We start from the raw sequence: 13,681 nt of genomic DNA, 5'->3' as shown, positions 1-13,681 counted from the left end.
AATAATGTTTAGATTTTGGTGAATTCTCTATGTTTTTGAATGAAACATGGTATTATAATATGGAGAATTTTGTATCCTGCCTGTTTTTCTGCCCTTCAAACTGTGTTGTAAGGCTACTTCCATGTTCCTAAATATTCTTTGAAAGCAATATTTTCAGAAGCTGCTGAGAATTTACTGAGTTTTATTTTTCTTTTGCACTCTCCTTTCCTGTCAGCAAGATGATGATTACTTTGCCACCTTGAAAGAACTGGAAGTTACCCTTCGGACCCAGAGCCTCTCTCTGGAGGTGATTCCTGAAGGGAAGATCATGAACAACACTTACTACCAAGAATGCCTCTTCTACCTGCATAACTACAGCACCAACCTGGCCATCATCAGCTTCTACATGAGGCACAACTGCCTGCGGGAAGCCTTGCTCCACCTCCTCAACAAGGTGGGACACACAAACCTACCTCTCAAAGTGCAAGACCTACTTTGCTCATCTGGATTGGCCCACTCAGCTCTAAGGGCGGTGGTTGGGGAGGCGGGTCGATAAACCAACCCCCTGAAACGTAACACAGTGTTGAGCTATGAGACTACCTCTGGCAGAGTCAGGTCAAAATGGAAAATTCTGTCCACCCAAATTACGATTTGCTATATGGGCAGTAAGTCTTAACCTGGATCCAGTTTGCTCTTCTGATTGGCAATGAGAGATTTTATCCCTTCTCCCAAAACATACAGCAGAATCAGATAGTAGTTGAGAGCATGGTCTCTGGAATGAGATGGTTGGTATAAGTGGTGTGACCTTGACCAAACTGCTTTACCTCTCTGTTTCTATACACTTCCCACCTGCCCTGGGACTGTGTCCCACTGCTGACTTAGCTGCTGATCCTCTCAGAGTTGTTACACCCATGATCCTCTATTTGGGCCCCAAATATCTAATGGAAGGAGAGTATGTGGTCCTTTTTTCTCTCTGACATCCTCTGCCCTCCTTCCACAGGAGACAAAGGCACCTCTGAAGTGCATTATTTCTTTGTAGTTATTGTTAAGCAAAGTCAGGATTCTGTTTCACCATCACATTTTGGTGTTCATTTTTTATCAGAATGTTCCATGAATACTTTCTGAGGAATTGGCTGATCTTTACCAAATTTCATAGGAAATTAGAAGAGTTCAATACTTTAATTTTAATCTGCTCCCCCAATTTAAAATGGCAGCCAATGAAAGTTTACAAATGGACATATCTTCTAGGATTGCTCCAAGTGAAGTCAACTATTCACAGTCATGGTAACCATATCATGGTAACCATACCAGGGTAACTACTAACTAAGTTTTAAAAATAAAGTATGAGTTATTTTACTTAGAGTTTAACTGCTAATTTTTTCCTTTTCCTCAGTTTCTAAATGGGTTTTGGGGTAAAGCTGCTTCTCCCAAGCACAGACTGAGAGTGGAAATAACCAATTCTGTTTCTTCAGACTGTCGAGTAGTCCAGAGAGTTAAGCGGCTTACTTACTTATCTTGGTCGAAGCTGACAACAGCATTACCCTGCTTTACATTTGTCAGAGCAGAGGGAAAGAAGCCTTCTTTTTATCACCTATAATCACTGTTACCCTTGAAGTGAAATATCTTAGTACTCAAGCAGGTGGGGAACAACAGAAAAGCACATTGTGAAAACTATAGCTGAATGGCTAGAGTCTGGAAGGTGTTCTTTTGCAAGCCTCAGTTCACCCCTTTCCCTGTCACACTGCCCCAGAGGGAGCTTTCTGAACCATAACACATGTTATTTACATTCTTCGTAATTCATGTTATTCTTCTCTCTGAAAGACCCTCAGAAGATTCCCATGGCCACAAGATGAAGTCCAAATTCCTTAGCATGCATACGGGACCCACCAGGATCAGGCCTCCTTATTTCTCCTGTTTATTTTCACCATAAGTCCTATATATGCGCTACATTCCAGACTTACCAAATTATTTAAATTTTCCTGATTGTACCCTTTCTGACCTCTATGAACCTGCTTGTGCTGTACCCCCTAACCTAGAATACCCTGGCCCTCTTTGTTTCCTTGGAAAACTCCCGTTTATTCTTTCAAACCCTCTCTGTTGAGCATTGATAGACCACACAAGCAACATTAGGTACCTCTTCCTCTATACCACCACTGTATTGAGCGTACAGATCTGTTACTGCGTTTATTACGCATTGCAACTGTTTGTTTACAACTGTGTCATCCTTTCTGGATCAAGAAAGCTTATATTTTACTTCTCTGGTTCTTCCAGTGCCAGACCGAGAGCAAGTTAGGAATAAGTAAGTAGGTAAATAGATGAAATGGAAGTTTTTAACATATTGCTCTTCTGAGAAATTTCACCTTCTCTATGGAGCTGACTCACCTGCCTTTTAAAGTCTGTTCTAAAAGTTTTAGATTAGGTCTGGGTTTCTGAGTTAGAAACAGCCAGAATCTGTGAAAACTCAGAATTCCTCCAGTTCTAAGCAGCTTGTACCCAGTGCTCCAAGGCCAGCCTGGTTATAGTAACATGAGTTTATGGCCGTTCTATATCCTCCATTTGTTATTCATAGTCTAAAGTCTGAATGCCCAGATGATTTTTTTTTTCTACAGCTGTGGAATTTGGGTTACAATACAGGGTCTCTGAACCATGGATGTGCTTCAGAAGGGAGGGGAATAGTATGCGTGCACCTTCCTGAGGAGTCGGTCTCTAATGTTTATTGCTTACTCATTTATCCAAGAAATGCTTACTAAAAGCCAAGGATTACTGTGGGCACTGTAAAAAAAAAAAAAAAAAAAAAAAAAAAAAGACAAAAATATTTGCTCTCATAAACTTACATTATAGCAGGGAGACAGACAATAAACAAGGTAAATAATAGTTCTAGTATAAGTTCTAAGTAATAAAAAAAATAAAGCAGGGGAGAGGGCAGAGATGGATTGGGCAGTTTTAGAAAGGGGAAGGGGACACTCAGTAAAGGCCTAAAGGAGGTGGCATATAGGGCCTTGTGAACATTGTGAGGGTTTGGACTTTATGCTGAGTGAGGAAAACCACTGGAAATTTTTGAGGAGAGGAATAACTTTATATGACTTAACGTTTTACCAGAATCACACGGGTTGATCGGTTGACATTAGACAAAAAAGAGGCAGGACAGAAGGTAGGAGACAAGATAGGAGGCTACTGCAATAATCCAGGCAAGTGGCTACTGCAATAATCCAGGCAGTTGACCAGGGTGGTACATTGAGGTGGCCATTGAGAAGTGGCCAGATAGATGCAGATTCTGTGTGTATGTTGATGGAACAGCCAATAGAACTTGTTCATGAATTTGATATTGGGTGCAGAGGCGGGGGGACAGATTTGACTTGAGTTTTTAACCTGAACGACTAGAAAAACAAAATTGCCATCTGAGAAAGGAAAGACTACAGAAAGAAGAGATTGGGAAGAAACAACCAAGAGTATAGTTTTAGGTGTATTAAGTGTACTAGAGGACATTTTAAGTAGGCAGTTGGATATAAGTTGGATACCTACTTCTGGAATTCAGGGAGAATGAACAGGGTGGAAATAGGGATCTAGGCATAATCAGCAAGTAGATTTAAAGCCATAAGATTATGTTAAATCACCAAAAGAATGAGTATAGAAAGAAAAGAGAACAGGTTCCTTCTAACCCCTGAAGAAATTAGGAGGAAACAGCAAAGAAGATTGAGAATGAGTAGTTGGAGAAGCAGAAGGAAAATCTGGAAAGGGTGGTATCCTAGAAGCCAAATAAAGAAAATTTTTCAAGGGAGAGGAAGCCATCAGTTGTAGCAAAAGCTCTTGATAGTTCTGGTGGAAAACAAGACATATTTTAGATTTAACAATTTAGAATCATTGGGGATGGAAGAGGCAGTTTCAGTGGAGTGGTGGGTGCAAAAGCTAGATAAGAATCAGTTTAAGAGACAATCACAGAAGAGAAATCAAAGACAGGAAGTGTAGATGACTTTGTGAAGGGGACTCTCTACTCAGCAAGGAAGAGAGTAGAGCAGTCACTAGAGTAGGATTCTCAAAGGTGTCTCTGACACTTAAAAGGTTAAGAAGCACCACTATAGAAGGAAGCCTAAGGTGTGTCAGTGGAAGGAAATCCAGGGTAGGTCCCAGACTGTGCCAGAAGCAGACTCAAGACTTGACTTTTTGCCTTGCCCTGTTCTAGGAGAGTCCTCCAGAAGTCTTTATAGAAGGTATTTTCCAGCCAAGCTATAAAAGTGGGAAGCTACACACTTTGGAGAACTTGTTAGAGTCCATTGATCCAACCTTAGAGAGCTGGGGAAAGTACTTGATAGCTGCCTGTCAACACTTACAGAAGAAGAACTACTACCACATTCTGTATGAGCTGCAGCAGTTTATGAAGGTAATAACCCCTTCCTGCCCTCTACCTCTGTTTATGACATCCTGCCATGCAGGGAGACTGTGCAAGATGAAGGATCAAGTCCCTGGTCCCTCAGTCCCTGGCCTCACTCTTGAACCAACCCTAGAGCAAACCCATGTGGCTCTCTAGCATTGTTGAATAATATTGGGATTTCTATCCCCATCCCAAAGAGGCAAACCTTAACCTTGTTGGTAATAGTGCTCTTCAGAATTCAAGGAACGTGAAAGTGAAAAAGAGATCTGGACAATTTTAAGATAAGCATGAGGCATGAATACAGAATTCGTAAGGGGTGATGAAGAGTGCTTTTAGAGAAGATGTATGAAGGGAGAGGGAACAAGTTTCTCCCAATCTGTCTGAGGGCTACAAACACTAAATCACAGAGAAATTGAATCATTCAAAGCCAAAGTGAGAGCGAAACCAAGCTGAATGGGGAATCAGAAGTATCCTTTTGAAGATCTCTCCTGTGGTGGAATAAAGGCCTTCCTGGGAGCTCAGCCAGTCAGTTTGCTTTAGGATCCCTTGGGCTTAGGAATAACTCTTACACAATAGTTCTGCGGCTGGTGATGGAAGTGGGTGCTGGCCTCCAGGTTTCATGAGTGGAAATCAGGTCAGAATTCTCCTCACATCCATACCCTCTAATATCCCTGATCTCATTTGACCTGAATGTTCATTTTCCTCTTCTAGGATCAAGTCCGGGCCGCCATGACCTGTATCCGGTTCTTTAGTCACAAAGCAAAAACTTACACAGAACTGGGAGAGAAGCTCTCGTGGCTGCTTAAGGCCAAGGACCACCTCAAGATCTACCTCCAAGATACCTCCCGCAGCACCAGAAAGAAGAAGACCACCTTCTTCCAAAAGAAGATGACGGCGGCTGATGTGTCAAGGTAGCCCGAGGCTCAGGGAACAGTTGGAGTGGGCAGAAGGGCTGGAAAGAGTTTCTGCTGGTGATAAAGCTGCTCTCGTCCTTTCCTGAACACTTGAAGAGAATCACACATCTAAAGGGAATCATTCCTGGGGCGCCTGGGTGGCTCAGTCAGTTAAGCAACTCTGCCTTCAGCTCAGGTCATGATCTCAGGGTCCTGGGATTGAGCCCCATATGGGGCTTCCTGCTTAGCAGGGAGTCTGCTTCTCCTTCTCCCTCTCTCTCTGTTTGCACTCTCTCTCTCTCTCTCTCTCTCTCTCAAACAAGTAAGTAAAATCTTTAAAAATAAATAATGGGAATCATTCCTGAGTGACAGTGGCCTGTACAAGCCTGGAGAGGCTAGAGAGGAGCTCATAGAAGAAGAGAGGGGGTATGTATTAGGATCAGACCCCTTCCAGTAAGCAGGTGAAAGAGGTCCTGTGAGATGTTGGCCTTCCTCCCTCTCCATCTTCCTCTCGTGCTCTTCCCTTCTCCCTCACTGAGCAACATCTCACTGGCCGCCTGGGGGCTCCTCCACACACCAGGCCCTGCCCTCCTCTCGGTCTTTATGCTGGCTTATCCGTTCACTCCCTCTGCTTATAACACCACATCTAAAGTAAACACTGCGCCCCGCCTTCGTCGCCTTCACAGGCCCAGTCGCTAAATATTTAATGCGTTGGTTAATTATTCATCTCTCCTCTAGCCATGAACTCTGTGAGGGCAGGGTTCGTGTCCCTCTTGACCTCTGTTGTTGTCTGCAGCTCGTAGGTGCTTCATTAATACTTACTGATTCAGTGACCGGACTCTCTCCAGTTCCACGGAGCAGCCTGCCTCTCTGAGAGCCGTCTGTACAGGGCCCCTGACCACACTTGTCTTCTCCCTCCATCCCCTCTCTTCCGCCCTTTTCCAATGCCATCTTCTCATGACGTCTCAGCCACCCTGCCCTAGACCCTCCTGAAGCCACTTATGAGGCTCGACTATGCGTCTTCTGTCACCGTAGGCACATGAACACACTCCAGCTGCAGATGGAAGTGACCAGGTTCTTACATCGCTGTGAAAGTGCTGGGACCTCTCAGATTACTACCTTGCCTCTGCCAACTCTATTTGGAAATAACCACATGAAAATGGATGTTGCCTGCAAGGTACAGACGAATGTTTCAGACATCTGGCAGACTGTTCTTATCTTTCAGAAGCTTATCACAGTTGTTATCATCCAGTTAGTATTTCAGTTGTTCATTTGAAGTCGGCCTTCCCACTAGAATGTGAGCCGCAGAAGGCTGGATATCAAGTCCATTTTGACTACTCTTGTATTCCTAGTGCCTGGCACTTAGTAGAGTCTCAACAAATATTTGTTGTAAATGGGAGCCCTCTTTGTTGATAGAGGGGCTACTCTGTAATTACTGCCTCTTTAAGCACATTTCCCTCCTTTTCAGGTCATGTTAGGAGGGAAGAATGTGGAAGATGGTTTTGGAATTGCATTCCGTGTTCTGCAGGTATGACTTGAATCCCTCAAGAGGGATGGAACTGGCCGCAGCTCCATGAGAGCTTATTCTTCAGAAAACTTCTATCCCAAAGGAAGCAGATACACATACACATCATGAATGAAGTCAAGGTGGCTCTTACAGAACCGTGTCTGATTCAGGATTCTAGGACCCTTTGCCAGAAGCCAAGCAGCCAGTGACAAATCCATCAAGAGCTATCAAATAAATACCTGAAACCGGGTCTAGGACAGATCCGCATAGCCTCTGCTTGCCCTCTGAGGGGAGCATGACTGGAGGATGTGGCAAGGGGCTGGCGGGCGTGCTATGCGGTAGGAGGGGCCATCAGCATCAAGGACTGCCCATCCATCCATCTGCTTAGGATGTGCAAGGAGTGCCTTTTCTGTGCCTGTGGTCAGAGGACACAGGTATGACTGTGGCCCTGGAGCAGAGTCTGGAGAGGGCACTGAAACTGCAAGGGCCAGAGTTTCTCCAGGCCACTCTCCCACCGCACCCCACCCCCTGCCGAGCAGTTCCTCAAAGATACCCTAAGGACCCTCACTCTCTGGGCAGGTGGGATCTGGAATGCCTTGTGTTTCAAAGACCAGTGGCTTCATGAATGATCAGACTGATTCCTTTCTTTTCCACCTATTTCAGTGTTGGAGACAGCTCTCCACCTCCAGATAGCCCTGGTGGACAGGCCGAGCCACAGTTCCTCTCAGACTTTGTCAAGGATTATCGTAGATCAGGCTTAAAGTGTTTATCTGGTAGTTTCCAGCAAATCAGTCTTTTGGTGAATTGGTCTGTTTTCAGATAGATACTAAGGCATCTCTTGGCAGACACCAAGTATCCACAGCAGCAAATATCAACCCCCAGTACCCTTTTCCTAAGACACAGGTGGCTCCTTAGAAGAAGAACGAACTGGCCTCGGGAATTTGATGAGAATATTTCAGAAAGTGGCACGGCAATGAGTGAGGTAGACCATGTTAGATAGGGTGACAATATTTATGGTCACTTCCTAAAATGTCAGCCTCATTCCTAAGAGGAACTTTTTGTGTAGTTTTGTTTGTGTGTCATATAAGTAATTTCTATGGTAAATGTAGTCAATATGGCTTATCTACACCAAACCGAGTGGGGGCTCCTACTGCTGGTGTCCCCTGCCCCCCCACCCCCTCGTTCTGTGTTCTCCTCTAGGACTTCCAGCTGGATGCCGCCGCCACCTACTGCAGAGCGGCCCGGCAGCTGGTGGAGAGGGAGAAATACGGCGAAATCCAGCAGTTGCTCAAATGTGTCAGTGAGTCAGGCATGGCAGCCAGAAGTGACGGGGACACCATCCTCCTCAACTGCTTGGAAGCCTTCAAGAGAATTCCGCCCCAGGTACGCTCCCTCTGTACCTTTTGGCTCCTCCATCTATTTCGTTGTCTTCATATCCCCCTTTTGGTTTTTCTATTCCTCACAATATACTCATAATGTACTGAAACTCTGCAAGATCCCTTTATTTTTCTGACTCCTGTGTAATAATGGCCTCACCCGAATCAGCCCTTCCCTGGAAAGAAAATTTGTGCTTATAACCTCTATACCCGGAAGGTGTCCCTCAATTTCCATAGTCTAACATGGCACCTGTGGACAAACCAATTGGAGCTTCTCCCTGTGATTGTAGAGGAGGTCAGGGTGAGTCTGCAGCTGGCCTTTGAGCATGTTGCCCATGAAACTGTCCCCCTGTGGCTTCTTCATGGGGTAAACAGAGCCACATCCACCTGTGAAGGCCAAGAACAGTCCTCTCGGGAGCTTTTCTTCTCGAATTCCCAAACCTAGTGTTAATCATTAGATTTGCTTTGGTGCTTATAACAGAAGTTGAGTTTAAAAAGTAACAAGTGATCTGAGGCTGGTGGGGCCTCAGCTCCCATGCTGGGAACTCTTCTTTCTCCTCTCACGACTACTGTTTCTGTTCTGTACAGGAGCTGGAGAGCCTGATCCAGGCAATACACAGCGATGACAACAAGGTGAGCAGAATCGTCTCCAAACCCTGATCATATCATGATCAGCACCTTGGGCTTCCTTTTCGCCTTTATCCCTTGCTCCCCACAACAGTTCCATTCAACCTGTATCTCTACTTCTTTGTTATCCAGAAGCGGAGCTGGGACCCAGGCAGGTGCAGAGGGAAAAAATCAGTGGAACACACACAAACAGTGACTTCATGGACTTCATGATCCTTTGTCTTCCCCCCCTTTCTCCTTTCCATTTTCATGCAGAGCTTTCCTCAGAGACCCCTAGGAAATCCTTCATTTCCATCTTCAGGTTGACTGACTGACTGTGGTTCTCAGAGTAGGTAGGCATTTTCTTATCCTGGAAGGAAAACAGTACCCTGTACAGGAAGGGGAAAACTCCACCTGGTGCTTGAGCACCAGATACCCATTCGTGTCTCACTCTCTGAGCAGGCTACTTGCCTGGGCTCAGTGAACTCTTCCCTGTTGAGTAGGAAATCAGTGCTTCTGCAAAGAGTGCTGGCGAGAAAAGAAGTACTCCCCACTGCTCCTACTTGTGCCTAGCCATAGGCTGATGGACCCACCATCCGGAGGAAGGCCCACAGGCCAGCAGAGGTATAGGAAAACCAAGCCAGACTGCCCCAGCCCCTAGCAGCGGGAATATCTGGCAGCTGAGGCCCTCGTGAAGAAAACTAATGTCAGGCACATGGCTTCTTAACATAGCCACAGAGCTGCTCCCCGACCAAATTCCCTGGTCTGAATTTGCCAGGCCTTCTTCAGTCGAGGGCTTGGGAGAACGTGTTCTGAGCATTTCTTCAGTTCTGCGTGCAGCATCCAGATGACCTCATGTGGAAAGGATGGAATTATAATGTTCTGAATTGTAGAGAAATACTTTTTCAGAATCATAGTGAGAATCCAGCAACCAGGCCAGACACCCCCGTTCCCTGAGTCCCAAACTGCAGTCCTTTTCCAAGCCTTCAGTGAGCCTCCCCATCAAGAGGATGGAGGCTGTGTCCCAGGGGAGGACATGCATTGAAATCTCAACAGTTCCTACTTTTTCAGGTCCTTTTCTCTCAACAGCTGTCCTCATGTTCTTAAGTGATCTCAGGCCATATGGTCTTGCCAAAAACCAGCCTTACTCAGTTCCTATTCCAGACTTTCTGGTGCGTTGGTGGTATAGTGGTGAGCATAGCTGCCTTCCAGACTTTCTGGCAAAACGCCCTCCTTCTCTAGGTAGGAATTTTGCCTGCCAACTTGTGATACTATGTTTAACGCACATTGGTATTAAGTAGAGCTGAAGGGCTGGGTGAGAGCAAACATCCTAGGGCAACAGGTAGATACCCAGGCAGCAGGACATGGTCACTTAGTAAGCTTAGAGAATATCCAGCTTCTTCTAGCTTTAGCAGCATATCTGTAGTTGAACTTAGGATAGAAAGACTTCAGCAACCAAGACAAAAAAGATGGAAGGTTGAAACATGAAGAGAGAGGAGTCCTTTCCAACCACCAGAAGGGACTGTCAGAGCAGAAAGGCAGCTGCTGGTGGAAGCTCTGAAGCAAGTTCTGAGGGCCTTACTGTTGGCTGACTAGAACACTAGTGCTGACTAGAACACTGGCAAACCAGTGACGTGCTGGTGGGATCGGGGCCAGGGAAGACATGGACTCTGGTTTCCACTAAGCTGGGGGTTTATAAGATGGAGGGCCTCCAGAGTACAAGAGAAATACCCCTCGTACCAAAACTGAGACACCTGTGATCCAAACAGCAAAAGTCAAGTCAACATGGGATTAGACCTTAATTAGACCTTTTCTAATTGTGTGTGTGCCTGTTCATACCTGAATTTCCAGTTACAAGATTTTAAATTCAGGTCAAAACAGAAAAATAGTGAAAGGGGAACCTGTGTGCTCATAGTAAGGGAGAGATACAATAGTTCATTCATTCATTCATTCATTCACTGCATATTTATTCAATTTCTGCCACATGTCAGGCCAGGAACTAGGCACTGCAAGTACAAGAAGTAGAAAAAGCAGACACCATTCCTGTCCTCAAGGAGCTTAAGATCTAGTCAAGGAAACAGACATCAATCAAATCATCATCCAAACAACTATAAAATCCTAACTCATGGGCAGTGACAGTGCTGACTGAAATGAGGAGGAGGAGGCTGGAGAGCCCAGGATGGGCAGGAGGAGGGCCTCAGAAGCAGTAGACAGAGGCCAGACTCCAACCACCTGCCTGCTTGCTTCATTTTGAAATTCTTGGGTTATTTGTAATCATTATAAATCATATAAAATAATCATATAAAAAACACAGTGTAATAGCTTAATGTCCAGAATATTTAAAGCATTGCTACAGTATACTGAAAGACAAGAACCCAGTCATTAATTCAGTAGGTGAGAAGGGATCCTCCATCTGCCGAGCACTGGGCCACTGCTCTGTTTGTTGCTTCATCATCCATGATGGTTTCTTTCTGGCTGTCTCTTCTGCCCTGTTGCCAGGTTCAGGCCTACCTGACATGTTGCAAACTGCGATCTGCCTACCTGATTGCTGTGAAGCAAGAACACTCACGCGCCACAGCCCTCGTCCAACAGGTGCAGCAGGCTGCCAAGAGCAGCGGGGACGCAGTCGTGCAAGACATCTGTGCCCAGTGGCTTCTGACGAGCCACACCCGGGCTGCCCCCCAAGCCCACGGCTCAGGCTCCAGAAAGTGACCGTGGGCAGCAGGGCCTGAATCCTGTGGAACGGGAGAGACCGAGGTGATCTCTGCCTCCTTCCTCCCATGCAGTGGGACTCTCCTGGCTCTGCCCCAGGTCGGAAAGAGCTGGATCAGACCCTACTTGCCATCTTGGGCAAGGATAGGACCTTTCACGCCACGCAAGTGCCATGTTTCTGTAAAATTGTGGAATCTGTGTGTTTGTCTGGAGATGGCCAGTTCTTTCTACCTCAGAGTGAGTGAGTGTGCGTGCACGCTCTTGTGCACTCGTGTTTACGCTGAAGCATTTCTGAACAAACAAAACTCTCCCCCACCAAAAAGAGGCACTTTAGACTTTTGCCAGTCTGAAAACCTTCCCTGCGTTTTGGTTCTTAACCCGGGTCATCCTGTTTGTACACTGTTCCCTCCGTGTGGAGATGCTCAATAGGTCCTCATAACTAGAAGCATTTTACAGAGAATTCTAGAGCAACACCAAAAGGATTGCCTCTTATTTCTTCCTCCCCCTCCCTCCCCAAATTCAGAGACGGCCTTGGGGCAAGTGCTGCCTGTGGATTAAAACTGGTCCACGGATGTCCTGTCACAAGCACAAGGAGTTACCGGGAATCTTTGGAAGATAGTCTGAAAAGAAGGATCCTCAGGTGTGGGCGTCTGAAAGCTGTGGTGCACACAGTGAGGGGGTTGGAGCCTGACACACCGACAGGCAGAGCACTGTCGCGTCCATCCCGCAGGGAAAGATGAACCTCTCCAAACAAGATGGCAGAGAGGTTGCCGACAAGCACAGAGCTGGCTTCTGTGAACATCCCTGCCGCAAAGAGAGATCACGGTTCCCTCTTTGAGACTGGAGAGAGAAACGGTAGCCAAGATCCTAGGACTAAAAGCTAGACTGCCTATCTGAGTTACGGTCCTGTTTGTGCTCCTTTAAAATGGTTAGGAAACTGCTTTCTCTTCTCTCCTGCTTTTCCACAGTCTCCACAGGACGACAAGATAAAGATGCAGAGGCTTGAGGGTCGTTGAGAGGGCAGTGCACTTTTTTGTCTTCATGGAGGGAGTCAAGGGTTGGGCCTGTAGATGAGTTAGAATGAGGGGATGATGAGTAGGTCCCGTCCAGTTGATGGAAAATCAGGTAAAGTACTCCTTTCGTATGCTTTGGCTTGTGTTCCCACACCAGAACTGATTTAGAAAGGGGCTGTCATCCTCAGACGTGGATTTGCACACGAGGGCCCTAAGGAAAGCTCTGCAGCTCTGAGCATCCCACCACCCGGAGCTCAGTCTGTTGATCTCACATTTGCTGCTGAGACAGACAGTAACTGGAAGCTACAGTCAGTATCTCTGGTGCTTAGACCCTATGGATTTCTCTCTGAATCAGGTTTTTTGATAGTAAAAAAACAACTACTGTGGGCATCTATCACATTCAGAGCTTTGGTTCTATAGAGGGGAGAAAGACTGCAAAGAAAATATTAGACCTCTTCTGCAGGAAGTTTAAAACTTGGTTTTTCCTTCTTTGAGTCATAGAATCGTCTGTCTTCCAGGAAATGTCATTCCGTGGCATCTGCTTGCCCTTCTAAGTCTGCCTGCCCTCTGCACTGAACATAAGCACTTTATATGAATGGGTTGCAAATCTCACAGCTCTTAACTTGGGATGCTAAGACCAGATTTTTCTGACTTCTTCCTCTATAAATAAATAAAATAGGTAACCACTGACTGGACTGATAATAAGTTGAAGCTAAAGGCCTTTGAGCATCACGCTGTGGTCTCCAGGGGAAAAAAAGTACGTGTTGAAGGTTTGAATGTTTTACTGCAAGCAAGTCACAATAAAACGTCTGTCCTACCAGTTTCTTGGCTTCATGAGTGTTTTGTGATGTCTTGTTCTTACCCTTCCCTTCCTTTTTACCTTGTGTTCTGTGTGAAGAAAAACCATGGGTGGGGGAGCTCAGATGGTCTTCGATTCTTGAACTTTCTTGAAATGATTCCCATTATAACTAATGATTTATCCAGATCTCCTGTGTGTTCAAAACTATTAGTGTACTCCCTACCACCAGAAGACTTTTTGTGCTTCAGTTGTGGTTGTAGGAGGAAGCATGTTACACATTCATCAGGTAAAAGAAAGTAAGTGAAAAAAGTCCCTCCCATCCCTGTTCCCTCAACCCAGTGCCCTCCAAGAGACCACTAGTGTTACCAGTTTCTACTGTATAGTTTCAGAGCTATTTTATTATGTGAACTAAACAGCAGTGACTAAA

At 45.7% G+C, this 13,681-nt stretch overlaps 1 protein-coding gene across 2 annotated transcripts in view; it reads left to right on the top strand.

Moving 5' to 3' along the window:
• Positions 1-13,275, top strand: part of ZFYVE26 (zinc finger FYVE-type containing 26) — a 66,535-nt gene extending 53,260 nt beyond the window's left edge. Inside the window, exons 35-42 of one of the 2 annotated variants that reach the window (XM_004738998.3) lie at positions 215-433; positions 4,160-4,357; positions 5,060-5,259; positions 6,277-6,418; positions 6,710-6,769; positions 7,949-8,131; positions 8,713-8,757; positions 11,230-13,275. In XM_004738998.3, coding sequence (XP_004739055.2) covers positions 215-433; positions 4,160-4,357; positions 5,060-5,259; positions 6,277-6,418; positions 6,710-6,769; positions 7,949-8,131; positions 8,713-8,757; positions 11,230-11,442 — 1,260 coding nt within the window. In that variant the 3' untranslated portion in view covers positions 11,443-13,275. The other variant, XM_045070880.1, reaches the window with a different exon arrangement.
• Positions 13,276-13,681: the final 406 nt, after the last annotated feature.

This window comes from Mustela putorius, unplaced genomic scaffold (assembly GCF_011764305.1).
Source record: "Mustela putorius furo isolate JIRA1106 unplaced genomic scaffold, ASM1176430v1.1 tig00000129_pilon_pilon_pilon, whole genome shotgun sequence".
Taxonomy (NCBI): Eukaryota; Metazoa; Chordata; class Mammalia; order Carnivora; family Mustelidae; genus Mustela; species Mustela putorius.
The sequence above is the reverse complement of the archived record's forward strand: the minus strand, read 5'-3'. Positions and strand labels throughout refer to the sequence as shown.